Genomic DNA, 27,766 nt, shown 5'->3' with positions numbered 1-27,766 from the left:
GTTACTAAATTATAGGACTTCTAAAAAAACACAGCTTATTTTCCAGCCCACAACAGTTCACTGCAAAGCCATTTTCACCAATTGTAGACAACATAATTACACACACATGCACGCTCTCCTCTCAGGCATCCATTTGGCTGCCAGCCTGTTAAATGCCAATGTTCTGGGAGCAAGCATTAGAAAGGCAACACTTTACTTCATTACACAAACATTATAATGCATATTTGTATTTCGGATAGCACTCGATGGTATTCAGAAACCACTGGAAATATTTTCCCAAATTATATGCTATAATAGTTCTAAACTTAAAAAATGTGTGAAAATTGCAGTCTCCCACTCTATCCCAATCCCAGCTGTATTGCAAAGCAAACTTACTGACAACATACAGAAACTCCTTCAGTACGTGCATGGGGAGGTTTGTCAAGAAGAGGGGAAGAGAAAAGCCCACATCAGTGATTGATTTGATCAGCAAAATTATTTTCCCCCCCCCTATTTTTCCTATTGAATAGGTTTTGTTTTTATAATTGAGCACAAAGACAGTAGAAGAATGCGGAAATGAAATGGAAGAAAGTTATCTGGAGGAAATTCTTTTTATTGAGGAAGAGTTTACATATGTATGTTCTAGTATTCACCTACTGTTTGCTGCCTCCTGTTAACAGGCATAATGAAATATTGCACTGAGCACATTCATGGGAAACACAGCTAATAAAGCAAGAAATATGGTAAATACACATTTCATACAACCTTAAAATAAGTCCAAACAACCATACAACAAATTCTGAAGCACTTCTGTGATCTGTGATCTCAAAGTGATGTTCGCTGTTCTGAAGTTTTTTTTATTACAAATTGACACTTTTTTTTTTGTAGAAAGATTTTGTATTGGTTAATAAAACCACAGCCTTAAAATTGTTGGCTTTCAGTTACAGAGGTAACAGAGAGGTATCATCTGAATTCACATCAGAGCTTTAGGAAAAAAAAAAACAAATGGCAGCAGTACAAGCATGGGCCTCCTCCAGCATCCCAAACTCTTTGTGGCTTTGCCATGGCCAAGGAATAGAGCTCTGCAGCTCAACAAAGCAGCCAGGCTCCCAGAACACTTTGAGAAAGCCTGGCATCCACGCTCTTGTTTACTGATAGAGTGCTCTGCTAAATGGAAAATGAAGCAGAAGAACCTCAACTAACCAAGAAAAGTTCCGCACGAGTCTGTCAATATTGACTACACCTGGGAAGTCATGAACGAAAATAATTTGATTTGACCAACCCTTAAAGCAAATCTATAGAATTGCTGCTCTGAAGATGGGAGAGAAAGGTTTTCATAATGCACGCTGAGCCCGCAGTAGAAATAAAAGTGTTACAGATGATCTGTTTGGAGACGATGTGAGTCAGATTGATGACAGTCCACAGCAGTCCCAACCTGTTTTCCACGAGTCTGTTCTGAACAAAGGTCTATTTACAACAATTTTCAACTGCTTGAGGAAAAGCTACCCTAGATGTTTCAAACCACCAGTGCTTCAATTCTCTCTTGGCACACAATGTGGTCCATCTCAGAAGCACCTTGAATAAATGCTGTAGTAGAACTGATGCAGAAGTAGTCTGTCTCCAATATTAAAATTACGAGCAGTGGAAGAGAAACTTTTGCACACTTGAACATTTCATATTGCTCAGGCACCAAGGATCAATTATCATCAGCACAGTACATTTCACCTTTCGGATTTTGCTAGAGCTGTAGTCCATTCCTCCTGTAGATAAATGAACACTTGGGCTACATTTTTATCCTTTCACTTGTTAGAATCTCAATTTATTTATATATAAAATGACAGACAGGAAAAAGTTGTATTAATCCAACCACAGGCACCTTCATCTTGTAGTAACAAAGCCCAGACAAGGCAGCTGCACTTCAGGAGCATCTATCAAATTCAGTGTTCCAATATCAAGCAGAGAGAAACAAGAATGTCAGGTCATACAATACCAATATTTTTCAGTGGGCCCTTGACTGTTAGGTGAAAAAAAAACAACCCAACCCAAAACCAAAGAACCAAAAAAATAAAATCTTTCCACCACGTTAGTTATGTTTAGAATGCTACACAATGAATAAATTACATCTTTGTGGGATACTGTTCCTTTTACTTCTATATCTCAAAGAAATTCCCAACTAATTAATTAGAGCAAGAAATTACATTGGGCAGGATAACGTTTTAAATGAAAGAAATGACTTAGAAACACCAATCAAAGATAATTTGATTATGATTAGCTGTGCTGAAGTCTAAGTCATTAAAATTGATGAAGAATGTTGTTACACTGGTCTATTCTATGTAATCCATTACCTACGCTATGCTCTGTAGTTCAACTCTAACAAATGGTATCTGATGATTCAATACTGAAGACTAAGATACTTCCCATGGACCACTTGCTTTCCCACACCAACACACCCAATTGAAAAAAAATAAATCAGTAGCAAGTAGTTGTGCTAAAATTCACCACTGGGAGAACTTTAGCTTACATATCATTCAGATTTTCACTTGCTAGCATTCTACATTGTCACGTCTAAATATGGCTGTTTTATTCTGAACAGTCATTATTCCACAAAAGTTACAGCTGTGGTTTGGTAAGAAAACATTCCCTGTGCTTTCTGAGGCCTGCCCATAGGTACATTTCCTCCTGTGCTCTCAGCTGAAGTGACGAGCAAGACGTGCAGACCTATAATCAACACGCAGCTGAACAAAGGAGTGAAGGATGTTCTTGTCCAGGTTAGCAAGTTGTTCACCTGAGCAAACTTGCTTTAAGTTATCCGGGGCTACAACCAGAAGATTGCAAAGTGCATGCAAAGTATCAAAGAGCTGCAACACCAGAGCAATCTGTGGTTAAGAAAAAGAAAGAAAAAGAAAGAGAGAGGTGTTAAGAGTAAAAAAAACCACGTAGGCACCCATCAAGATTCTCAAAATACTTCTTCCCTATTGAAAATACATTTCAGTCATTCTGTATATAGACATACACAGGCACATGGAATGAGAGCAAAAAACAAACCAATTACAAAGTAACTAAGATAGCTTGCTATTTCTCACTGTATGCTTATGTCATGTTCAACACAAATCTACATTGCAATTTAAAAGTGTACTGAACTGCTTGCAAAGACACAAACTGAAGGATTTATTTCCTCAACACAAAGCCCTAAGACATCATTGAGAAAACTAAGGGAGGGATGCTTTCTTTTGTTTTTGTTAAGTTTTAAGACTATTCCACGAAAGACTCGTTGATACCAACAAATGTAAAATTAAAAAAAAAAAATCTCTACCAAATTTCAGTAAACTTAAATCTCTAACTAAATATGATCAGAAGAGACTTAGAAAAACAAGTCCCCTTGTCTTGACTTTCTCAAAATTTTGGCAATAGTCATTGGGAAAAAACAAAGCACTTGAAGCAAGAGAACCACAGGTCTTGGCCAGAAACCAAATCTTAGCTTTTACTTCAATACAAAATTATATCTAGAATACACTGTATCATAAACACTACACACTTTCTCTCTCTCTTTCTCTCTCTATACATATAGCCTGCAAGCAACAAAATGGTATCAGCAAACTGCTCTTCAGGATGTGATAAAGCACTACTAGTACAATTAACAGAACATACAACATCAGCACATGAAATGCTGATATTCAAACAAAAAGATCACTTTCAAAAACTTCTCAGAAGAAATGGTAACATAAAATATTATCTAACCAATCAACATGGCTGTACATCACCAACGTACACTTAACTTACCTTGAAGTCTTTGGCACACTTTCTATATTCAGCCACATCACAAATAGCCAACATGCCACCCATGCAGCTGTAGGAGTATTGCTGCAGGTGTTCGTAGATGAGTCGATGGAAACGAACTCCAAGCTCCATCAAAACTGTGTCCACGTTCTTGCCATCCATAGATTTCCTAATCTTTTCCACCTGCTTTCTAACGTAGCTGCAGACTTTAACACAAGCCTTAGGAAAAAAAGATTGAATAAAAATTAAAAAAATAAATAAATATCAAGAAACCTGTTCTCATAAAGTGCCTTCTACATCATAAGCTGAACATTAATTAGTGAGTTCTTTAAAATTCCCACAGCGTGACATCATCTGTTACCTTCCAATTAATAATTCCAATAGGTTTTCATTTGTCACAGAGACATAAGTATGCATAAAAAGAAAGGATACAAGACAACATTTCACCAAATTATACTTTATGTCAGTTCAGTTTAGTCTGCACTTTTAATTTAAGCAACAATTAACCAAGGGGGGACAATCAAGATGATTCAAACCCTGTCAGCAGTAGCTGCAAACCCAATTTAACAGCCATCTTCACTCTTCCCACACACTACCAACCTCTACAACCGACTGCTGCACTCTTCCCACTTTCACACAGCTTCACATATTCAGATATATTCCTCCCATTAACAATCTACTTCTCTCTAATTGCTCCCTAACAACAGCCTAATGCAATACAGCCCTGAAGTTTAAATTCCATCCTCCAGGCCGTAAAATACGATACATTCAGTGGTACAGAAAATTCTGCAGTAAAAAAAATGGTCTTGCCATACCCACGCTGCTTTCTTCTCTTCCTAAGGGGAAAAAGCACCCAGCAACTAGATCTGATAACAAGTTTTCTGGAACTGATAGCTTCAAGCCAATTATCAGTTAACAACTTGGATTTAAATGTGGGCCTCTTGGGATGGGGAAGAATTGTGACAGCTTGTACAGCGCCTAATGTCAGATTTTTGTCTGACTCTACACACAAAATTCTAATGTCCCCTCCAGCTTGGAAAAGCAGTCCTCAATAGAGCCTGCAGTTCCTTAGTCCAATGGCTAAGGAAATCAATCCAATGCACTTTGTCAAACATGTATTTGTTAAACTCTGTCTCGTGTTTGATGTCACTCAAGTGCATTTCAAGCTATACTGATGAGTTGGAACTTAATTTACTTACATTAGTATATTGAATCAAAACGTTGTTTTCATCTTCTGGTTTAAAATCTGTCTTTTTCTGCTCTGCAGCCAAGATGTGCTTCATCTGTCCAATCATACAATTCAAAGTCCTTTAAAGTTACAAAGAACACTTAAGAGTTCTGAAGGGAATGTTCTCATTTCCTTGATTTTTACATTGACATATAGTGAAGTGGTTTTGTATAAAAGTATGCAGCATAAAACAATGAGGAAAAAATAACCTCACCACTTAATCTATACAATATACACCAAAAGGAAACATAAGAAACAAGGGACTGTAGTTACAGTGCAGTTCTCTAAAGATAAGCTTGATTTTTAGAAAGTCATGAAGAAAAACAGAAGTAGGGGAAAAAACAAGCAAACATGCTGGCCAGTTGGTTTTTAAAGGGACACATTAAGTGGGAAGTAACCAATCCCAGCTCTTCAGAGGAGCTGGATAGCACTGCTGAGGGAATGGGACAGCCAAAGGAAGAGTTCCAAATGCTTAGTTAGTAGAATTAGATCACACTGTGTATTATTCAACAGCAAGCATCAGAAAACACTTGTAAAATGAAAAAAATAAAAAAGGAAGGGCAGGGGAAGAATGTTTATGTCCACAAATGTAATAAATGGATCCTTTAAAACTCCTTTTCTAGGCATAGAAACTCAAATTTGCATTTCATTCAACAACCTATGTGCAATCAAATTAAAAAGGAAAAAAATTTTACGCTCTCCTCCATTTCTGTTTTCAATAAATACTCCCAATAGACTGGTTACACAGAATACAGACTGACAGAAAACCATTAGAACTACTACTACTTTTGGTTGACTAGTAAATCACTTCTATAGAAGCAGACAATGATGTGAATGCCATTCCAGAAGCTCCTGAAGGACTCGTTCAGGTTGCACAATGTTGATGGCTTTAAATTTAGAAATTACTTGCATTAGCAATTTCAGCATTAGGAAGAGCTTTATTTTTCAAAGTAGATCATTCCTTTCAGTAAGGCAACCAACTCTTAGCAGCAGTGGTACCACAAAGCAGTATGTAAGCAAGAGCACACATCTTACATGTAACACTCATCTGAAAACTAAGCTCTCCCTTACGTGTAAGAGTGCCAGTGCTTATGAAGAGTCCATCCACAAACCTTTGAGCACACTGTTTTCCAACATAGATTTGTTCTCCTAAGTCTTACTGTCACTTTTAAGAAGTTACTTACTTGACACAGTTAAAACTATTCTAATGCTGACAACTGACCCATGCCTGTCCAGAGCCAAGTTTATGGTCGCTGTGGTTCAAGTATTTCAAGCTTTGCATTTAAGCCTTTATCATCAACTTCCAGCAGCAGCAGCTAAAATCTCAATTGTTACATACACGTATTCCACCTCCAACCATTCTTTTTGCACCTGCAGAAAATGCCTTTAAGAAACAACTTGTAGAGCTCTCTGGAAATACATCCAGTCTCCTCCTTGTCTCCACAGAAATCACCCTGTAAGACATAAATGCAACGCCTACTTTTCCTATATAGAGCTGTTCTCAACCCTTTCCAGTGTGGAATGACTCCTACATAAATTTCAATGAGTTCCAGAGTAGCTTTCATGTCCCATAGGAAGGCTTACTGCCATCACTGCATGATTTTCATTTACAAATGTTATGACTATTCCAATATTATCAGAAGAAAAGGAAAAAAGATTAAATAAGTCACAATCTCAAAGCAAGCTGATGTCAGAACCAAAAATCATTCCAGGTCTGCAGATTTCTATGACTAGGTGTAATCCATAGCACAGATTCTCTCACATCATCTAACCTATTTTTGCCAAACTTTTTCCCTTATGGAAATTCTGCAAGTCTTTAACCTATTTCAATCATCATTCCTTCAAATGGGGGAAAAAAAGTAGCATGAGACAATAAGGTAAAGCTGAATGACAGCACTCTCAACATAACAGATTTGCTAACATCTTTCCCAATTATGTAGGGTCAGAAAACTGCCACATAAATAAGACTCTCTATACAAACAAAATCTAGATTTCCTGCACAGAATAATGTTAAAAAAAAATATAATGACAACTTTGTGTTCAGAAATATTTAATCCTGAAAAGGGAACCAAATAGTAAACCACAAAGGAGTTTTAAAAGAATTGGTGCTTAACAAAGTTTAAATCTCTACTTGCCGATCAATGCCCATATCCAGCTTCACTTCCATCTGTTCTATGATATCCTTTTTCTTCTGAAGGCATTCGGATAACTTAGGAGACGAACTGCAATAGCATAAAGAGTTGTGTGAGAAAGGGTTAGAATACCAAAACAAATCTGTTTGCTGGGATGGCTTCTTAAATCAGGGATGTGTGAAGAATTCCTGTTCCATCAAGAAGGATGAATTTAGGTGGAGTAGGCTGGCTTCAGATCACCAAATCAATAGCCATGTGACCTTGAGCAGAACTGTGGAGCACCGACTGGCAGCTCGTGCACGCTGATTCATAACACATCAGTGTGTTCTACCTTGAGCAGATCCAACCAGCAGCTCATTGATTCCATGCAGATTCCATGTAATTCACGTGTTGCTCCACAGTATGGCCAGCTTCTTCCCCTGCAGAGACTCCACCAGTCTCTGCAGCCCTGCTATCACCAGCTCACCCCAAGATGCAGCCATAAAACCACACTACCCCAGTGCAACGCAGAGCAAGAACTTTGCAAAGCAACTCCTCTTCTTCTATCAGTACCCTAAAAGCTCCCTCTCTCCTTCTGGTTATCTAAGGATAAATTCCTTTCCTCCTACTCCCATGACAGTATTTCATCTTCCTGCAACATCAAGCTGAACCACTCCAAGAATAAACTCTTCTTAACAGAGATGAAAATAAAGAATATAAACCTGCTCTGTTCACCAAAAATTACCATTCACAATGGAAACTAATAAAAATAAAAGTACCTGATCAATGGCATCAGATGATCATTGAACTGTTTGTCAAACAAATGGAAAATAGTATTGGCCTGGTGGACAACATCCAAGAAATAAAGATTCGCGTTCTTTGAATCAGAAGAGGGAATGCCTAAAGGAAAGAAGGTTTCATTAATATAACAACGATACACAGTTCCTTAATTAACGTGATATTTCAAATATGCAGATTTTTCCATGAGTGCTAAAAATCACATGCTTAGAGTTGGATAAATTTACTGTGGTGCCATGTATAGACTACTTTTTGAACAAGACCAATCAATGAGGCACAGCAAAAGATCCGTAAAGATGATCTGCACAAAAAGGCCAGTGAGATGAAGTGTTCAAGAAATATTATACTCACCAGCAAGGCCTGTTTCTAATGCATAATCAATGTGTTCAGTGCATAAGAACTCTACAAGCATAGAAAAAATTCTGAAAGCGTTCTTCGGTAAGTCAGATGGATCAGAGAGCTTAAAAGAAAAAGAAGAACTTTTATTCTAAAGGTCAGTTTTACATACATTTGAAAGCTTACCCAATATTGAGTAGAGGATAAGCTTAAAGTGTAACGAGTATTTCAGAAAAACTGGAATTTTATTTTAAATTAAAAGCATCCATACAGAGAACTATTCAGGAACAGCCTTCAGTACCAACAAACTCTTTGGTACTAACAGGTAAAATGAAGGCAATGCGCTGCAGGATGCTAAGGAAAGCAAAAATATACACAGTTTCTAATAATAGCAGTGATAATAAATGAAGGAAGGCATTAATTCAGTTGTAAAAACACAAACATCCAGCTGTAATTTCTGTAATCACCTAAACCACCCACTGCTTGGCACTGAAATGAGGTACCTGGTAAAGGCTGACACTGTACGCACCCTGCCCTTTTTCACTGCTTTTGCCACTGACCACAGCTAGAGGCAGTGCTGCTGTTCCATCACTGTCTCAGTACCTCAGAAAAAAAACAACACGGTCTGAACCTCACTGACATTTATCACAGTTCAGCTGGAGTCAACAGAGCATGACAATTTTTATTAAGTGAAGCAATGCCTACATGTACACACAGCATCTCTACCTTCATGAACTGTAAGCAGCACAGGATTTGGGGCAGCAACTTGTCTGCAAATCCTTTTTTTTTTTTAAAGAAAAATGCAACAGGGCTTTTGCATGCAAAAAAATGGAGCTTTGGTTTTCAAGGGATTAAGTGGAGACTTTTGGAAGCTTGGAGTAAGATTACTATCGCAATCCAGGTTAATTTACACAAGAACACTCAAAGAGATTTCCACAGGATGCCTAAAAAATGAACAAAAACAAAACCCCAGCCTGTTAGAGACATTTCCAAGCACAGGGATGTTTCAATATAGGGTTAGGCAGAACTGTCAACCTTTTCCTCCTAAATCAGTCATGGTTGGGACTCACAGTGTACCAGCTGTCATACAATGAAATATTCCAATTGGCTAGCCTATCATAGAATTATAGAATGGCTTGGGTTGGAAGGGATCTCAAGGATCATGAAGCTTCAACCCCTGCCACAGGCAGGGCCACCAACCTCCACATTTCATAGCAGCCCAGGCTGCCCAGGGCCCCATCCAACCTGGCCTTGAACACCTCCAGGGATGGACGGGGCATGAATGGGCCACTACTTATCTTCTCCTTTGCAAAGTGAATTGCTCTGATCACAAATACAGTCTTAGCAGCACGATGACACAGAGGTTTTTAATGTGCCTGTCATTCTAAAAGTCTCCTTATTTCACAAGATCCATTTTGCACTCAACCAGTTTTCATCAATGCAACACCAATCAAATCATCCAAACCAATGCAACTGAGTTTAGAACAAAAAAACAACAAAAAACAAAAAGAAAACCTGACCCTAACAGGGGGAAAAAAACAAAAGTATGCATAAGAAGTTTGTTCTATGATTTTAATGATTTCCTAGCAACAACAATACTGAGAAAAAAAAAAAAAGATGATCTACCTGCATTCACTGACTTCCACCACTAAGAATGTGATCATCCCTACATGTATAGGTAATTCTGTGCTGGATATTTTATTACATGCTTCCCCCATCTCAGGATGTTGAGCATTAAAGCTTCTGAATAACTAAGGTGTTAGAACCTCTTCTACACTATGCTAATTTAGAATATTAGAGGCATCAAACTATTGTTTGGAATAACTGTGTTTATCTAATAAATATTGCCCTAGGAATTCACTGAAGTCTCCAATTAAATTTCATAGGTTTTCACTTACACTTGAATACCAAACAGTAAATTACAGGCAATAAAACAGGTGATTTAGGTAGAAAGAAAACCTTTCTGGGTAGCACAGGTTCTTAAAGAACAGTACAGAGTTATTAAGGTAAACTACTAAAGATGATTTCACTTAGTTCTTTGTGTCAGTTCTGTATGACAATTGAAGAAATGGCACTTGATACAAAAAAACAACTGTAGTCACAACTCTGTAGGGGAGGAAAGCAGTAAATTTGTCTCAGTTCTTGAGTCTGGTTTTTTTTTTTTTCTTTTATTTAAAAAGAAAAAAAAACCAACAAAAAAGAATCCACCTATGTAGCTAAGTAGGTTTAACCCTACCTGCTTCTTCCAAATATAGACAGATAAAAGTAATCCACATTTATACAGAAAACCCCAAATCCCTAATATGACCCCGACTCTGTGAGAAACAGAAGAGTTTTTTAATACACTGCAGTTCTTCCCTTCTATCTATCAAACTGAACCTCAAGATTTGATTTGATACACAACATTTTCTCTCTAACGGAGACAGCAGGAAGTGAACTTACTCTGTGACATCTCTCAAAAGCTTGCTTGGTTTCCTGCAAAAGGTTCACCACCACTTCTTGTGAGAGGAAAGTTTCTCCATGGGTGTCAATGCTCGGCCCCAATGGCAAGTTAGTACGTTGCCTTATCCTTTCCTTGAGGTCCTGAATACTAGAACAGAGACACCAAAAGATTTCGCTGGGTGCAAATCGCGAGGCTCACATTCAACGATACTTCACAATAATTCAGTTGTTAACTTACAAAAACAGAACCCAAGACACGGTTTAGGATATGCAAGCGTTAGGACAGTCTTACAAGCTTAAAAAAAATTGCTGGTAACACAGAACAACCACCTCTGATCCCACAGTCAGCTGTGTCCTACCATGGCACGCTCATACCATGGGAACAGCTGCTCCCCCCTGGGGTGTGGGCTCTGTGGACAAAGTTTAGCCTCAATACGTTGTTATTTTTACTTTCAAAACACTGAGGTCTTCCTCTCTCATCCACACCCACAAATCCTTTCATCCTCATCCCTATCTGTTCAGTGACGACTTAGTCAAGCATGCTCCAACACATTTCCATGCATAAAGCAACCCAGTCGTTGCAATCAATTTAATTTTCCCCAAGAAAATTAAATTTTTATCTTTGTTTTTCTTCATTTCATGACTTTGCTACTGTTGTTGTTCTCTTCAAATCACTCTTCATGCCTGAACCCAGGTGCAATAGTCTCATCACCTTTTCCTCACACAACTTTTCTTTCTTCCTTTCCCATGCCTCCCTACTGCTTTATAGTTTCTCTACCCTGAGGATAATGAAGTCTTGTTTTACCTTTCTCTAAGTCCATTGCATCTTCTGGGCTCACTAAGAGCTTTTTCACTGACATTGCTATGGACTTTTCCCCTTCCTAGGTCTTGGGAGGGGACCACAAGACCTGGGCAGGTGAAAAAAAATGTATGCTTTTAGATACACACATACACATGCGTTCGGTACCTTAATTTTGCTTCAGTCCTTTTGTGGATCTGGATCCTAAGTTGAAACATAAGTTTAACTGGTATTTTTCATTTTCCACAAGTACATAAATACCATGCATCACCCTTCACACGTATCAAGAGCAGTAAGATTTAGAGAAAGCTAGCAGAAAATAACAGCAAATTATGAAAAGTTGTAGGTCGTTTTAGAAGTCTGCTCTTTTGCAGTTGATCACTGTACATCTAGCATGAAAAATACAATGTTTCTCCCTTTACCACCTCCCTTACACTTCAGAAGTGTATAAGAATAGAAGAAACTTACCCTCCAGTGCCAATAGACCTCTTCTGGTGGTTTTTGGAATCATAATAACGTTGCAGAATCATAGCGCTCCTACTTTTCAAATAACCAATTTCCACCTCAATGTAATTCTCCAAGTAGGAAATGAAAATGGATTTGATAAGCTTAGACAAGAAAGTCTGCTTATCAGTACCCAAGTTAAATTCCATCAATTTGCTTGAAAGATTAGTAGTTCTTTATGCAAAAGAAACAAAGAAGGGGAGAGGAGGAAAAGGTTGCATTTGTATGAATTACAGCATTACATGCTTGTAAAGTACATAGTACAACAGAATACAGATCATGATTAGAACTTCTAGCAGCAGCTTTATATTTAAGTAAAGAACTTTGCTTAATTCATGTTTGATTACATACAGCACAATTGCCATCAAGGCAATCAGGACTGGCTTTTGCCCAGTCTAAAAAGAAAAAAACACATTCAAAGATCTCAATGCTAAATACCTCCCATTCAAAATAATAATAGCTATTTAAAGTTTCTAAAAGAATCTAATCATTGGAAAGGTTAACAGACATTACATTTTCCCCATTTTTATGAGCAGTTTACTTTTTTGTCCTGTCTTCCTACATCTTGATGACGTTTAATCATTTCATTCCAAGAGGATATCTACAACAATCATTTTATCATCTACATATAAATACCTTGTATATAGATCATAAAGATTCTTAAGATACTGCTCTGCATCCGATTTCCTGTGTTCTTCCAGCTGGTCCTTTACATAACTCTGTAAAATTTAGGTATATCTGTTAGAAGAACAGGTATCAAACCTCAAGTCATCCTCACTTGTTAGGTTATATACAGTTTTCTTCAAAGCACATACCCTTAAGCAATTCATATAGTCTTTGGGTTAAATCTCTGATATAACAGACTTTACTACAGATAAATACCTCGTTTTGAAGAGAATGATTTAATAATACAAAGTAACAGCAGGCAAAGCAAACAGAATAGACACTGCTCCGAAAACATGCTAGACCAAACACAAGATCCCACTCTTAAAGAATCAAAACCACTAGAGGCCTAACGGCATGTCTGCAGTTGACAGAAAGAAAAAGAGGTACTTACATATTTAATTACTATAATATATACATAATGCAGATACAAGCTTAGAATCTTCCTGTAATTGACTATTTGGCCAAAAATATGGTTTACCGTAAAATACTAAGTCAAAATGGTCAAATGGTCAACGGTTGATGGTCAAATTCAGGGATGAAATACAAACTCAGTCCCTACTCTGTACTATCAATAAGGAGAACAACACTGACTGGGAAATTACACTCTGCAATGAAAAGGCATGTGGTTGACTTCACATGCTTAAGGGACTATGCTTTCAGGATGGGTAACGATGTTTTCAACTAAGGTTTCTATATTCATATAAATACTACAAGGTTTTTTTTTATTATTATTACTCAATACTAACCTCACACACGAAACCTTATTCCAACTATGAACAGATTAAACATATTCATTAAATGTGAAATTTATTTTCCTGACATATTCTGGGTAGGTGGCTCACAGAAGAAATCAAATGTGTATGACATCTCATGAACAAGCTAATGAATGGGCTGATTCCTTTTTAATTTTACATACTGAATTTGAATCTTTTCTTTCTGGTTGTATTCACACTGCAGGTAGTTTTATTTGAAATGGCTCTGATTACCTGTATGAAACATTATAATGGCAATCAAGTGTGATCCTACATCTTTATACAAGACTATGAATATTGTAAATTCTGAGCAGTTGTTACTTCAAGCACATGTGGATGAAAAGCTTCCTCAATCACTTTAACATCTTAATATTTGTGATACCTGAAGTTTAACTTCAAAGATGTTTTGGATGAGTTTGGCTAGCACAGTCTCTGGATTGCTGAAGACTTCTCCAACTTGCTTATTCACTCGCTGGCAGAGAATGGCTGCATCTTCAAACACATCATTCCTCAGGAATGCACCCTAGGGTTGTGGAAACAATTTCACAACGTATTTACAACTACTTATAGAACTGAGGAAATCAACACCCAAAGAGATGCGTTTAAAACATAAAATGCATTACCTCTTGACACTGTTTTATGTACACATCAACACAATGGGAATAGCCCTGTGGAAGGAGAAAAAAAAAGGCTTAAAACCAGGCTCTCCATGTTTTTAACATAGAGCAAAATTAAGGAAATAAAACTCCTGCAAAGAAGTTAACACAAGAAATGCATTCATCTGAACCATAGGCTTTTTCAAATCCATTCTTCTCACAAACCTAGCAGAACTTCACTTATCACAACTCTCCATGGATACACACCACGGGTTTTAATGCTCCTCAAGCACAAATGACAACTTATACACATTCAAGAAAAATTCCCTCAGAATGGTCTCTGTTGACTTTGCCTCTTGATTCCCCATCACAGAATCATGGAATAGAATGGCCTGGGTTGCAAAGGAGCACAGTGCTCATCCAGTTCCAACCCCCTGCTGCGTATAGGGTTGCCAACCAGCAGACCAGGCTGCCCAGAGCCACATCCAGCCTGGCCTTGAATGCCTGCAGGGATGGCATTTGCCTCCTTTATTCCCCTACACTTGATTTCAGATGGAACATCTCAGTATACTCAGTATTTTTAAAAGGTAGACAAGTTACGGTTGTTTGCCTGTGCAAATATTTTCACTTAAAAGATGAGTTGGTGGATTTTTGTTGGTTTTGGGTATTTGTTTTTGTTTTTTAAATTAATTTTTACCTTAAAATGAAGCAGGACAGCTGCTACTTCTCTCATTCTGGATATTTCACCTCTCCGCTGTGCACTGGTAAACTCCTGAATTAGCTGGCACTCTAAGTCATGGTACTTACCTGGAAGGGAACAGAGGAAAGAAGGTTAAAAAAAACATTTAAAAATAATCCATGAAGCTATGTAATAAAAGCACTGGCAAAAATGGTAATACTGACAGTACTGCATATTTCTTAATCAGCTTTTACGATGCACATATGGGAATATGGATTGAACTGGATAGATAACTTACTTGCTATCTTTGATTTTACTTCAGAAAACCTGTTAACATCAAAAAATACCATGATTAATTTCAAATCCACGTCACAAGAGAAATCAGACATCCCAGAGTGCCTGTTACTCATGATCTATTTAAAAAGGAATATATGTAACACAAAGACGACAGAAAAGTTACATACTTCATATCCATAAGAACCTACAAGCATCTAATCCAAATCTAGCATTAAGTCAGCACACCAAAATTATCCCATTAAAAGTCTGTTAAGCAGTTTAGGATGTGTATGTAAAGATGATCCTACAACATGAGTTATGCGAACACAAATTCAAGAATGCATGGTGTGCTTATTTCTCTCCACATCAAAAGATACAGGAATCATTGAGTGAAATACAGCCCCTTCCCATCCCATTCCCTCCTAGCTGTCCACCCAATCCCCCTCCAAAATAAAAAAGCATTACAGAATTACAGCCATGTGAAGTTATTATTGTGGATTTTTTTTCTGTTTTGATTTTTTTAAAGAGATGTTCAGGTAGAATTTTACCTGTCAAAAGGCAGTTCCTGAGCAATCAAATGCAGTTTCTGAATAATATCAGCTGCCTCTTTAATCTGTTACGAGTAAAAACATGACAGCCAGTTATTAAAGAAGGTCTGAATGTGGGCTACTCCTTTCTTTCATCTCTACTGTTCAGCTTTCACACAGTAGTTCCTATTCCTTTACTTGATATACCCCATGTAGGAGATCACTTTCCTACAGAATGCATTTTAAGATGCTTAAGATATTATTTAATATACAAATTACACTCGTCAAAACATGATAAAAATTCTTCTGCTACATGGAAGCACTTGGAGCAGCTCCTCAAGCTCATCACCATACCAGGCCAACAAGGCTTGCAGACCAGAGTTCCTGATCTGATCACCCCTGAGTAACGTGGCTAAAACTATCGTGTTTCAAGTTTGCACCCTTTCATACTGAAATAAAATAGACAACTGTAACACACAGATGGATGAACTGCAGCACGATACTTTGTGATGAATTAGGATAAAAGTCATTGATTTGGTAGATAGCATGGGCTGCTCCAAAGCATGGCTATGAGACAGCTGTAAAAACTTTTATTTTTTGGTCTTAGCGACTGGAAGGAACCTTGATGGGAGCAAGAAAAACTGACTACTACATCCAGGCAAAGTCTTCATACAAGTAGACATAACAGAAAGTATAAAGAAGAGCGTGCAATTTGTCTTGCTTTTCCTGTACGCAGAACTAGAGCAAGAGGAACAGAAGCACTGAGATCCTATACTGCCACCACTTACGAGCAGCTCAGGATTAAAACTTCTCAAGAACAGAACAAGATGCACAGGTAGGAAAATAGAGCACAGTCACTGCACGAGGCTGGCTGTGCAGCAGAAATAGAGGCTCTAATAAAGCGTAGTCATTCTGCTTATTAAGAGCAGCTTATGTTTGGAACTGTCAGCTTACAATAGCCTCTTAAATCAAAAGCAGCCACGCTCCTCAAATAAATCCAATGAAACAGCAGTTATTTCTATTAGGTATTAAGGTTGCTTCAAGCTAACTAACAATTCTGCTCAGTGCTGATGTCATGAGGACAGTCTATAGATCAGCACTTATTCGCCAGCATCACCCCAAAAAAAGCCCAGAAGAAAGGTAAATAAAGAACAAAACAAAAAACATCAGCAAATAAATGCAACATCTTCTGTCTCCTTTTCACACAATAGCTGCTAACTAACTTCTTAGATTTTTATTGAATTCACAGCCTTTTCTTAAGCACAACAGAAGCCAAGACGAATCAATTCTCCATGGTTTCTGCTTAAATCCAGACACATTTCATTTTTAATTGAATCGGGCTTCTGTAAACCATTAAGTCAAAATAAATATTGATTTGTAAGACACAACTTAAAGGCTATAATGCATCTGAAAAAGTGGACAAAGCAGCAAAAGAAAATTTTAACAGAATTGGCATGAAGAAGCAGAAAGCTGTAATGGAACAATACTGAGTACAGAACTAATGCAGAAGAGATGTAAGAATAATAGTGAATGCTGAGCACAACGATGCTGTTGCATGATAAATAAGTGAGCTGCTGCATCATTTTTTAATTGATTTGCTCACTTTAAGACACTTCAGAGCAGAAGAGGGTCTGGTTAGCTGGCAGGGCAAGGCAAACGGCAGCGGCTTGGAGGATGAAGACACACAGCACATAGCTTAGGACAAGACAGCAAAGAAAAGCCATCACAGAGATAAGCTGGAAATTGCTCAGTACATCAAGGACAAAGTAACGTGGGAAACATCTTCAATGTAAGGAAAAGAAAATAAAAATGGTAAGAACCCAAGAGATTATAAGAACTGACACTGCCGAGAAAAACAGGAATTCCTGCAGAAATAATTGCACTGCAACTCCTTGCCTCCCTTTCTCAGTAGCCCTTGCCCTTAATGGCTTAGAGAGAAGTCCACACTTTCATAAGGGATGGCACAGAACAAGAAATCACAGTGGAAATCCACATCAGCTCAAAAATCAGAGGATGCTGCCAAAAATTAACGTTTAACCTTTCAGAACGTTTATTACCATCTCATACTTCAGAACTGCTTCTAGTTCAAAGATGTATGAAGACATCATACCTCACACCTAGGAAGGCTCCCTTATAAACACTATTTCTACTTGCTATTTAAATGTGTGTCCCCACATACATCAATTGCTGACTGACATCAGGCTCCTGGCCCTTCCTGCATTCCTCCTCTTCCAGATTTGCTCTGTGTCTTCAGGGCATATCAAGATTAATTTGTTTAACAATTTCCAGGTTTATCGTATTTTATCTACCACAGATTTTTCAGAGCCTCCAACAGAAAATATTACAAAAATAAAGTTAAATTCCTTATGAGATTTTTCTGCAGACAAAAAAAAAAAACTTGCTTTACCTTCTGACTTGTTATGGACTGTGTTCTCTTAAATAATTCTAAAATTAATGTTTTATTAGGAAAAAAAAAGAAAAAAAAATATGAAAAAGGTCACATACAGAAGAACTGTTGTTACATTGGAACCTTCCTGTTTTCCTTGGATGTCAAAAAAGGTTTTTTTGCACTCCCTCTAAGAGCAGGACAAACTATCAACAGGCAGTGATCACATACCCACAGAGCACGATGCAGATGTCACTGTATAGGTGACTTGTTGGGAAATGCAAGTATGAAATTACTTATCCTGCAACTCCCCTAAGAGATGCCTCCAGCTCATTTATGAGATGCATTTTGAGAAAAAATATTTTTGCTGAACGTGCAAAGCAAGTTCTCTGTTGCTACAAAACTGCAATTTTTGACTGGTCATACCACTGTGCACACAACTTATCCAAGGTGTGATGGTCATTCAGGACGCACTTGGAGGAAGACAGACAAAAATAACACCAAAAACAACAACAAAGCCCACAAAAATAATAATAATTAAAAAAAAAAAAAATCGACCACCTTTACTGATCACATTTCACTATGCACTGTGAAAGATATGGGCCCCCTCTTGCTTACATCTGGACACTATTCCTACAATCTATTTCCACTAGCCAGACCACTCAGATTCTATTTGCTTCACAAACACACTTCTGAAGCGTAAGAAAAACAAAATGCTTCAACGTTTCTTTGAAGTTTTCCTGCCTAGATCCTCTAAATTCAGAGGGTGGAGACATAGCCACAGGACTACACAAAGCCCAAAAGCATGCTGTGACAAAAAGGTATCCAAGGCCAGTGGACTGACCCAACAGAGTGAAGTCTCACAAAGAAGCTGCATTCAGAAGCGTTCTGCGTTACAGGGTGGATCTGAGGCAAAAGGCTCAAAGAAAAAGGGCAGATATTGGATGCACCCTAAAGTTGCCCCCGCCACAATTTCTCAAATCTCTGATAATTTCATAAAGTGAAAAATGCCAACGTTGCCACACTCAGCATCGCTGAATACAAATGCTTTATCAGCAATCTGCAGCCTAGTGTTGTTAATTTACATTTCAGAACAATGAAACTTTAACAAGTCAGTCACTCACTGGTTTGAAGTCTGACCACGGTAAGTCATGGTAGCAGCTTGTAATTAGGGCAGTACTGCTTATTGCTTTGAACTGCTTTCATCCCGCTGACAGCTCTTACCTTTTCAGAGTTTGTAAAAACATCAGACTTCAGCTCTCCATCCAGAAACTCATTAAAGTATTTCATCAGCTTCTGAGCCTCCACAGCCCGTTGCCGCGGCGTGTTTACCCCCTCCAGTTGGTCGCCAAGGTGACAGACCTTAGTTGCTACATAGCTGATGTGCTCATCTAGTTCTTGGAAGTGTTGGAAGGCAACCTGGGAGAACGTACACACGGGCACAATGCTCAGATTTCCATCTCCTGTACTTTTGGAAGCACTCCATTTACATCAGTCAGAATCCAGGCATCAGCTTTTCCACCTCAGAGCTGCACAACTATTTAGAACCGCTAATCAAGCTCAAGCCACTGTTCAAAGTCTAGCATCTTCCACTAAACTAGTGTGAAGAACAGCTAACACTCATTACTGGAACATGCAGATAAAGCAGCCTCTGACAGGGGAAATTGCTTTCCATCATGTTTTCTATTTTTACCTCAAACAGAAGCATGCTGTACCAAGAAACACTGATGGGAGCACACGATGCTTCTAAATCTGCAAAGCTTGGTACCAACCAACCACATGCTTTAGATTTTACCTGGTTGCTCTTCTGCAGCTCTTGTACCTTCTTGGCAAATTCCTTGGCTTCTTTCTGGCACTGCTGTTCTAGTTTCTCCACCTTTCTTTGAATCCTCTCATCCATTACCTGTAATTCTTGGATGTGATTCACAAATTCTTCCAATAATCTGATTTAAAATAAAAGATATTAAGGCAGATTTTAGTTGGAAAGATAGTGTAGATTTGTAAAGAGCAAATAACTCAAACAAGAGCTCACCTTCAATGCTGATATGACCATGCCTAAATTACAGATGCTATTTTATTTTAAACAACACCATACCAGTTGTGTAGAACTATGTCTACATAAAAGCTACGTGATCAAGTAAATATTACACGATAGTGGGGGAACACAGTTAAACACCAATTGCTCAAGAGCCTGATTCTTTCACTAGCACAAAAATCCCTATATCCCCATCTTCCTTAAACAAATCTCATCAAGACAAAGGAAGCTCAGGCAACCACATCCCTTCAGTGTAAGGGCTATAACAGTACAGTAGTCTGGATGTGGCTCTGGGCAGCCTGGTCTGCTGGTTGGCAACCCTGCATACAGCAGGAGGTTGAAACTAGATGATCGTTGTGGTCCTTTTCAACCCAAGCCTTTCTATGATTCTAAAATAGTTTCTACTGGACTGCAGATTTTATAATAAACTTGCAAGCCACTCTCCTATTAATAGGCAATGAATACAATCATATAGTCTGGTAAAGTTGTTTTGGGTATAACCACACTCCTTTCTCCTAACATTTCTTCCTCTAGCATATATCACTAAGTTTTCCCTGCCATTTCCCATCACTGTGACTGTACTTTCAGACACATTTTGTTCTTTCCAATCACAGGATCTTCAAATGCATTCTTAAATTTTCTCCTCTCTCATTCTTGTTCTTGTCCATCCTGTCCCACTCCAGTTGTCTTTTCAGCTCGTATTTTTCTAAACACGAGTCACCGCTGTGCAGGAAATTAACTATTCCCAGGTCCTCCACAGCCATAAAATTCATTCTAATAACTAGAAATATATCAGTGATTGAAAAATACTGTTGTCCGGATTTAAGGTCAATGCAAAGACGAAAAGAAACCCAAATCTTTTCCAGGGAGCTACTTCTAGAGCGCTGAGGAACATGCATTTTCAAACATACCCTATTCAGAAGCTATTTGTGAAGCTGAGGTCCTTGCAGTGTGCATTACTGCTGAAGCACAGAAGGGGCACGCTGCTCCTGCCCTGGCTCCTCACACACAACCTAGGAACACTCAGCAAACAGAAGGGAGAAGTGGAATGCGTTGTCTTCCCCTCACATGACTCCTTCCCAATAACAACTGCTATTATCCTCTCAACCAACACATAGGGCTTTCTCTGAGCATTTCATAATTGATACTAATATGATTTTCATACTTGCATGGAGGGAACTGAATTTTCCGTTTTCATTTCTGCTGCTGAAATGAGTGGTTTTTACCCTGCTGTTTGGTGCCTTTTTGCTCACTGTACTACTCTAAGAAACTAATTAGTAATTCTAATTCTGAAAAACTAATTAGTCTTTCAAGTGGTATCTTTACAAGAGTGCCTAGAAAAAGTGACAACTTATTACAGAAACCATGACTGTGACAAATGCTTACAACTCCTTGTGTCCATTCCCTGCTTGCCAGAACCCCAAAAAGCAAGCACCTTGCATTAGATGACAGAGAAAACTATGAGGGATAGATATAAGTATTTTAAAAATAAAACCTGGATGATTTGAAGTCACAGAAAGCATAGTTTCAAACAAAAGCATCAAGAAGTGCTGTTTCTGTTCATTTTAACAAGCCAGTTCTGTGTAGTTTGGGATAGGTTTGTTTTTGAAACAGGTATCATGCCAATTCAGCACTTAGCCTGCAATAGCATTCAGCAAGGCAAGAGAGGAAAGAATGCTTAAATAGAAGAGGTAGTTGCTTGGCATGTTTCTCAGAACAGAAATAAAGAATTCAACATCCTTTCTACAAAACAAGCAAAAGAAGGCATCAGTTTCTAAAAACAGGAAAAAAACAAACCCAAAACCATACAGCCAAAAGGTTTCTGTTTCTTTTGCCTTCCCTTCCTCCTACACTGGAAGATCTCACTAGAAAATTATTTGCTGTTGTGGGAGACCTCCACTCATCTTGATATACGTGAGAGTGCATCACAGAAGTTAAAACGAGCAAACCCACAGGACTAGATAAGAGAGGTTAATTTAAGCAGAGTTGGTGTGGGCAACAATCACTAACTACTGTGAAGTCGCAGGCACAGCTGTGGATAGAGGAAGCAACGGTGTGTATTTGCAGGCTTATTCCTGCTTATCTTGCATGTAAAGCTCTATATAGGATGCTGACCTCTGATTCAGAGTTAACAGCTCAGCATCCATCCTCCTCCAAAGAGCCAGACTGCTAAAAACCAACGCCTTTCGTCCGTGTTAATGAAGCTTTTCACATCCATTTTGAGTAACAGCTCATCTACGAAGTTAGTAATCCTAAACTTCTCAGGATTTTTATCTTAGGTAGCTACAGACAACCTCAAACAGAAATAAGATTGTGTGGGTAAGAAGTCACTAAGCTACTGCACTCTGTGGATCGATTCACCACCATAATTCTAAATCAACACTGAGGAAACTAAACTTTCTGTTGAGCTTAAAAGCACTAACAGGAATAAGATCAAGCTCATCTCACAGGTAACAATCATTTGAGAAATTAGAACATTTAATTGCATCTCTAGAAAAAATGCCAATACTGGTTAAAAAAAAAAAAAGCTAATGTGTAGCACTATTTGAAATGGCCACTTTTTGAAAATGAAGATCATAGAATGGTTTGGGTTGGAAGGGATCTTGAAGACAATCCAGTTCCAACCCCCTGCTATAGGCAGGGACACCTCTCTCAAGAGCAGGTTGCTCACAGCCCCATCCAGCCTGGCTTTGATTGCTCCCAGGAAGGTCCAGAGGTGCAGAACACTGAAGCTTAGATGTAAAATGGTGCTGTATAAATTCATGCCTCAGAGATATCAGTGCACCACCTGGTGCTGGGCCAGTAACAGAGAATTGTTTTCTAAACTTTGGCTTGTCTCTCTTGAGAAACTTCACCCTCCTTGCCACAAACAAGAGGTGGTTTTGCACTGTTTGCCCCTTCCCCATTTCCTCTGTACTCTGCCCTTGCTCCTTTTCTCCTTACCACTAGCTCACAGACACCAAATTTTCCCTTTGCTCTGCTTTCCAAAATGCTAACTCAGCTAGAAAAAGCTGACGTCTCCATTGGCTTAGTTTCCAGACATTTTAGTGAGCTGGATTTTATCCTGATACCATTTGCCTATAGTTAGCTCGAGATAAGCCATCACAGCATGCAGGTAAGCGCAAAGAAAAGGGGCTCAAGTCCACCTCCATCCAGAAGAACTGAGCTGCTCATTTGGTTCAAACCGCAGCACACACACTCAAATCAAAACAAGCTATGTCAACATTGTCACGTTCCTGCCCCTGTTCCCAGCCTACCAGTTTGTGACTTTTATTTGCAACAGCACTGTAAGTGCTGGGTCCTAAAACAAGCTAAACTAGCAAGAAACTCATTAAGTTGACTTAATGATCTTAACAGAGAAGCCTAATATTATGCTTTAATCCAGAAACTTCAGTACTTTGGAACATTCATGTCTGACAAAGAACAACAGCATCAATTCTCCTTTATTCAAACTGCCTAAATTAGAAAGCGACTTTCCCCACTCCTGTCAATTCTGAGTAATTGGCTCGTGGTCACAAACTGTCTGTTCTCCCACATGAAAATCTCACTGGGTGTGCACCAGCACTACACGCAGGGTGTATGTAATAAAGCAGTGCAATTAGAGATGCAACCATGCAAGGCCATTACACAATTTTATTTTACCTTTTTGGATCGAAAGCTTCTCCACCTCTGGAACCTCCTCCAGGTGTCCTCCATGCCAGCCGTTCAATGTATTCATCCGCCACAAAAGGCTCCTAGACATGAAATAAAAACTCTTTAAAACGCGTAAGCAGCTGCTTAAGATGCGGCACATCGTTTTGAAAGCTTCACTGCAATGAAGAGCAACCACAGCATTGACAATGAGCACATCACCCTTATGTTGATATATTTAATAAAGAACGTTGTTCTCAACGTGGTGGGGCTTGAACACCTGGCCTACTAGCTTCCAGAGTGCCTCTCTCACAGGCCATGCAGAGTTGCCCCTATATTACTTGCTTTTATTTCCCAGTGAGCTTATGGATTGTCACTGCAAAGTGTGTGACATGTTCTGCAAGCTAAACCACCAGCAAAAGTAACCAAAGCACTGCCCTGTGGCTGATCACTGCCAGAATGCTGCTGCTCACTATGAGACATCCAACTGCAGCTGCAGAAACAAAGCAGATAAAGGGGAGAAAAAACAAAGGAAGCATAAGAACAGGCAACACTCATTCTTTTTTACTCTCCCAAAAAGGGAAAACAGGGCGTGCATGGTGTTAAAAGCACAAGGTTACACAAGTTTGCCCCATACTATCTGCTGGATCTTCCACAAACATTCTGCACAATGGTGAAGAATTATTTTTGCTCCTAACATTTTCTGGATGAACTAAGAGCTCGTATTCTAGCTGATCAAACACACCAGCTCAACCATTTCTTCCACAGCTGAATAGTAAAGTATCCATAACAAAGTGCAATGATACCTATCCCTTAATTAACAAACAGCAAAACAAATAAACCAACACCACCAAGCATTACTTATTCCTTTAGATCTGTTGGTCATCTAGCAGCACTGCACTGGTGCTAACGCTGTCATATCTCAGACTGGTTAATGAAGCATCCTCACAGCCCCTAGGATTTCACAGAGAGCTTTTTCCATTACATGCAATGGATCTAAAAGCATGACCCAACACAGAAGCAGGAGTGCAAAAGCAAGGGCTGGAAAGCAAATACTGACAGTCCTTGCACATAGCAATGAAGTTGCTTTACTCCCAGACACATCATGCCCTACCCAGTCAAGCCCAGCTATTAAACAGAAATATAGAATCATAGAATGGCCTGAGTTGAAAAGAACCACAATGCTCATCCAGTTTCAACCCCTTGCAGGGTCGCCAACCACCAGACCAGGCTGCCCAGAGCCAGAAGACATATTTTGCCATCCAAAAGCCATACAAAAGCTTTCTGAATATACTTTGCAATGTGCTGAATCCTGCTGGCTTATGCAGAAGTTTCAACATCTCAGTGGGCGACTCCTCTTCCCAAGACTGACTACAGCAACTGTGTTCTGCTCAGGCAACTTGGTCGAGCTTCAAAAGCAGTAGCACTGAAAATACACTTCCCAACACATCACTCATCTCTTCATCTCAGTTCTGATGTAAAATCATATCTCAAATTGGAATATGCAATGTAGTCACATGTATGTGGACCCTTTTCATCAGAGGTTACAACGCAGCGCTTTCATACTAAGTATAAACTCTCTCTTTACATCACCTTTACATCCAAGTTACTGGGAACATTTTTGGTAGTTTAATTATAGCTGAAATGAGTCATTCAACACAGCAGCAGCCCCTTCAGGGGAGCCCCCCAGCTTCATAGCTGTCTTATGGATCTTCTCAGCACTCCTCCTTCGTATAAAAACCACAGCCTTTCTTCTGAAGATCCCATAACCCAGCTGGAGTACCACTCTGGATGCAAGGACACCAATGCCAACTCTATGGAATAGGCCTGTATAAGGGGTGCACTACTTACTGATGTGTTCTGTGTGCCTGTATATACACATACGTACACAGATACACACAGAGAGTGGTGAGGTGCTGGAATAGCCGCCCAGAGAGGCTGTGGATGCCCCGTCCATCCCTGGAGGTGTTCAAGGCCAGGTTGGATGGGGCTCTGGGCAGCCTGGGCTGGTATTAAATGGTTGGCAACCCTGCATGCAGCAGGGGGGCTGGAGCTCCATGATCCTTGAGGTCCCTTCCAACCCAAACCATTCTACGATTCTATAATTCATTCAAATGTTCACACAATATAATTGCCCCTACACGCATAATGATTCTTTTTTTATTATTTAAACCAACTTTACAGAGCTTTTCTGCAAGCTGGGTCTCCTAAGGAAATGTAGACTGCTTTTAATGCTATCTTGATAATACGGTCACCTATAGCTATCCGATAGCCTAATTCCTATTTTAATTTTCCTTTCCAGTCCTGAAGAAACTGCTGAAAATCAGCTTCTACAAATGTCATTTGCAAGTCCATTGCCTGTTATCAGATGAGCCCCAACAGTCAATTTCTTCACAGCTTTGAACTCAGCTTCAGCTCAAGATGAATTAGCGCGATCCTATCCATCCTGCCAATACTCCTGATTTAATAAGAGATAAGCCTGAAGTGGGTGATAACCTGGCCTGTAGGAACACTAAACTGGACCAAGCCACATTAAAATCTAGAAACAATCATTATATTTTGAGTTACGTGGGGTAGAATGAGCGCACATAGCATCCATTTTCAGCAGATCTTCCCATACAACTTCACATATTTATACAGAAAATTACTTTCAAACATGCTTTCATGCAAAGACTGAAATCTAACACTAATCTCAGGATACAGCTGAGGGTTACTCCCATAACAAGCACATGTTTTCATGTCTTACCTTCATGGCAGTCACTTCAGTCTAATGCATGAGGCAATATTAACGTAATAAATGTCAATATAACCCCTCCTGCCTCTGTACTGAAATGCAAACAGGAGAGAATGAAGTGCTGCTTTCCCTTCTAGAAAACATTTCAAATGGATCTTTTTGCAGAGATCTCAGCTACTTTGTAATCTCACCTCTATTGCAAAATGGAACACGTTGTGCATGATCCCAAAGCACCCAACACAGAATGGCCAGGGTTGGAAGGGCTCTCAAGGATTATGAATCTCCAAACTCCCTGCCACATGCAGTGCCACCAACCTCCCCATTTAATACCAGCCCAGGCTGCCCAGGGCCCCATCCAACCTGGCCTTGAACACCACAGCTTTCTTTACACACAGAAGTTCTCCCATGCTCAGCATTCACATAATCGCCATGCTGAGGAATGAAACCTCTCGGGAAAAGTCTATGGTGGAGGTGTGGAGAGGACACTAAGCCTGGCACCCACCTACATAGGTCACATTGCATTATTCTCCCTTGTTTCTTAAAACCAGGCAAGCCAAAAGACATGAGTCACAACATCCACGTGTTGGCGTTGATTCATAAATCCAAGTGAGCACAATGTCTTTAGACAAGACACCAGACCCTGTGATGAAACAGGAAGGCCTATCCTGAAGGCTGGGGAAAGCGTGTCCCAGTGTTAACACACCGAACGGGCACCTGAGTGCCTCCAACCGGCAGCGATGGGTTGGAGCGATGCCTCCACGCACCAGCCATGGGAACAGGCACGCAGGTCACAGCACGTCCAGGCCAGAAGGACGGCCAGGCTCCTGCTGAGCGCCCTGCCCTGCCCGTGCGTGGCCTCGGACGAGATATCTGCCTTGTTGGGCCTCAATACGCGGCAGACCAAGGGCGTGCTCACCGTTTCAGAGGCACTCGGGCGACGCGACGCCGCCGGGCGAAGTTCCCTCCACGTTTCAGCGCTCTCTTCCGGAGCAGAGCGCTGTCAGCCCACGGCGCAGCTGACAGCGGTGCACGAGAGGACGAGGAGGGCTGCCGCCCCGCACGCCATCACCCAAACTTCCTCCTCCCCCCTCGCTCCCACACCCTCCCGTTCATCCTCCCGGTTCCGGGTTTCCCATCCCGAGGCCCGGACACCCCGCACGGAACCCGAGCACCCACCTCGAACAGCTCGGCCGCGGTGGCCATGACCGCGGGGCTCCTCAGCGGCCTTCCGCCGCCCCGTCGCCGCCGCCCATTGTGTCCCGGCACAGCAGCGGCAGCAGCAGCCGCCGCGGCGCCGCCTCCGCCCGCCGGAAATGGCCGTGCGCCGGCCGGCAGTGCCGCGCGCAGCTCCCGGCTCCTCCCCGGCCGCGGCGCCCCGGCCCGGCCGCCCCCGGCGCCGCGTTATGGCGCTGCGGGCGCTCTGGGTGCTGCGGCACGAGCCGCGGGCCGTGCTGTTCTCCAGGTAACGGTGGAGGCAGAGCGGGGGGATGAGGCGGGTGGGGCACGGCGGG

General features: G+C 40.1%; 2 protein-coding genes across 4 annotated transcripts in view; one reads left to right on the top strand and one right to left on the bottom strand.

The window, feature by feature from the left end:
• Positions 1 to 574: 574 nt before the first annotated feature.
• EXOC5 (exocyst complex component 5) lies at positions 575 to 27,511 on the bottom strand. Of its 3 annotated transcripts, none has more exons than XM_042869060.1 (19): positions 27,432 to 27,511; positions 23,534 to 23,625; positions 19,652 to 19,799; positions 19,081 to 19,275; positions 15,492 to 15,556; positions 14,966 to 14,994; positions 14,686 to 14,795; positions 14,016 to 14,060; positions 13,775 to 13,915; positions 12,611 to 12,693; positions 11,939 to 12,148; positions 11,639 to 11,674; positions 10,672 to 10,819; positions 8,245 to 8,353; positions 7,875 to 7,995; positions 7,120 to 7,206; positions 4,956 to 5,064; positions 3,760 to 3,975; positions 575 to 2,855 (listed from the first exon to the last, which is right to left on the bottom strand). In XM_042869060.1, exons 1-19 carry the CDS (start codon positions 27,456 to 27,458, stop codon positions 2,667 to 2,669), a joined length of 2,160 nt encoding a protein of 719 aa, XP_042724994.1. In that variant the 5' UTR covers positions 27,459 to 27,511; the 3' UTR covers positions 575 to 2,666. The 3 variants fall into 3 exon arrangements, with proteins under 3 accessions (XP_042724994.1, XP_042725009.1, XP_042725003.1); XM_042869075.1 differs by lacking the exon at positions 27,432 to 27,511 and adding an exon at positions 27,172 to 27,263; XM_042869069.1 differs by lacking the exon at positions 11,639 to 11,674.
• A 136-nt stretch (positions 27,512 to 27,647) lies between these two features.
• The window catches only part of AP5M1 (adaptor related protein complex 5 subunit mu 1), a 10,658-nt gene continuing 10,539 nt past the window's right edge, over positions 27,648 to 27,766 (top strand). Inside the window, exon 1 of the mRNA XM_042864486.1 lies at positions 27,648 to 27,717. Within this exon, the coding sequence (XP_042720420.1) occupies positions 27,659 to 27,717 (59 nt within the window). The 5' untranslated portion in view covers positions 27,648 to 27,658. The remainder of the gene's footprint in view (positions 27,718 to 27,766) is intronic.

This window comes from Lagopus leucura, unplaced genomic scaffold, assembly GCF_019238085.1.
Source record: "Lagopus leucura isolate 7727_CA_CO unplaced genomic scaffold, USGS_WTPT01 Super-Scaffold_1, whole genome shotgun sequence".
In the NCBI taxonomy this organism is placed as follows: domain Eukaryota; kingdom Metazoa; phylum Chordata; class Aves; order Galliformes; family Phasianidae; genus Lagopus; species Lagopus leucura.
This window is presented reverse-complemented; position numbering and strand designations above follow the sequence as displayed.

Excerpts from the sequence above, each read along its gene's own strand:
- EXOC5 (XM_042869060.1), bottom strand. The coding sequence starts at position 27,458 with ATGGCCACCGCGGCCGAGCTGTTCGAG. Across the intron at positions 15,557-19,080 it reads TTTTTACAAACTCTGAAAAG|ATTAAAGAGGCAGCTGATAT; the intron begins GTAAGAGCTGTC and ends TACTCGTAACAG. Across the intron at positions 11,675-11,938 it reads AGGTCTATTGGCACTGGAGG|GATCCAGATCCACAAAAGGA; the intron begins GTAAGTTTCTTC and ends GTTTCAACTTAG.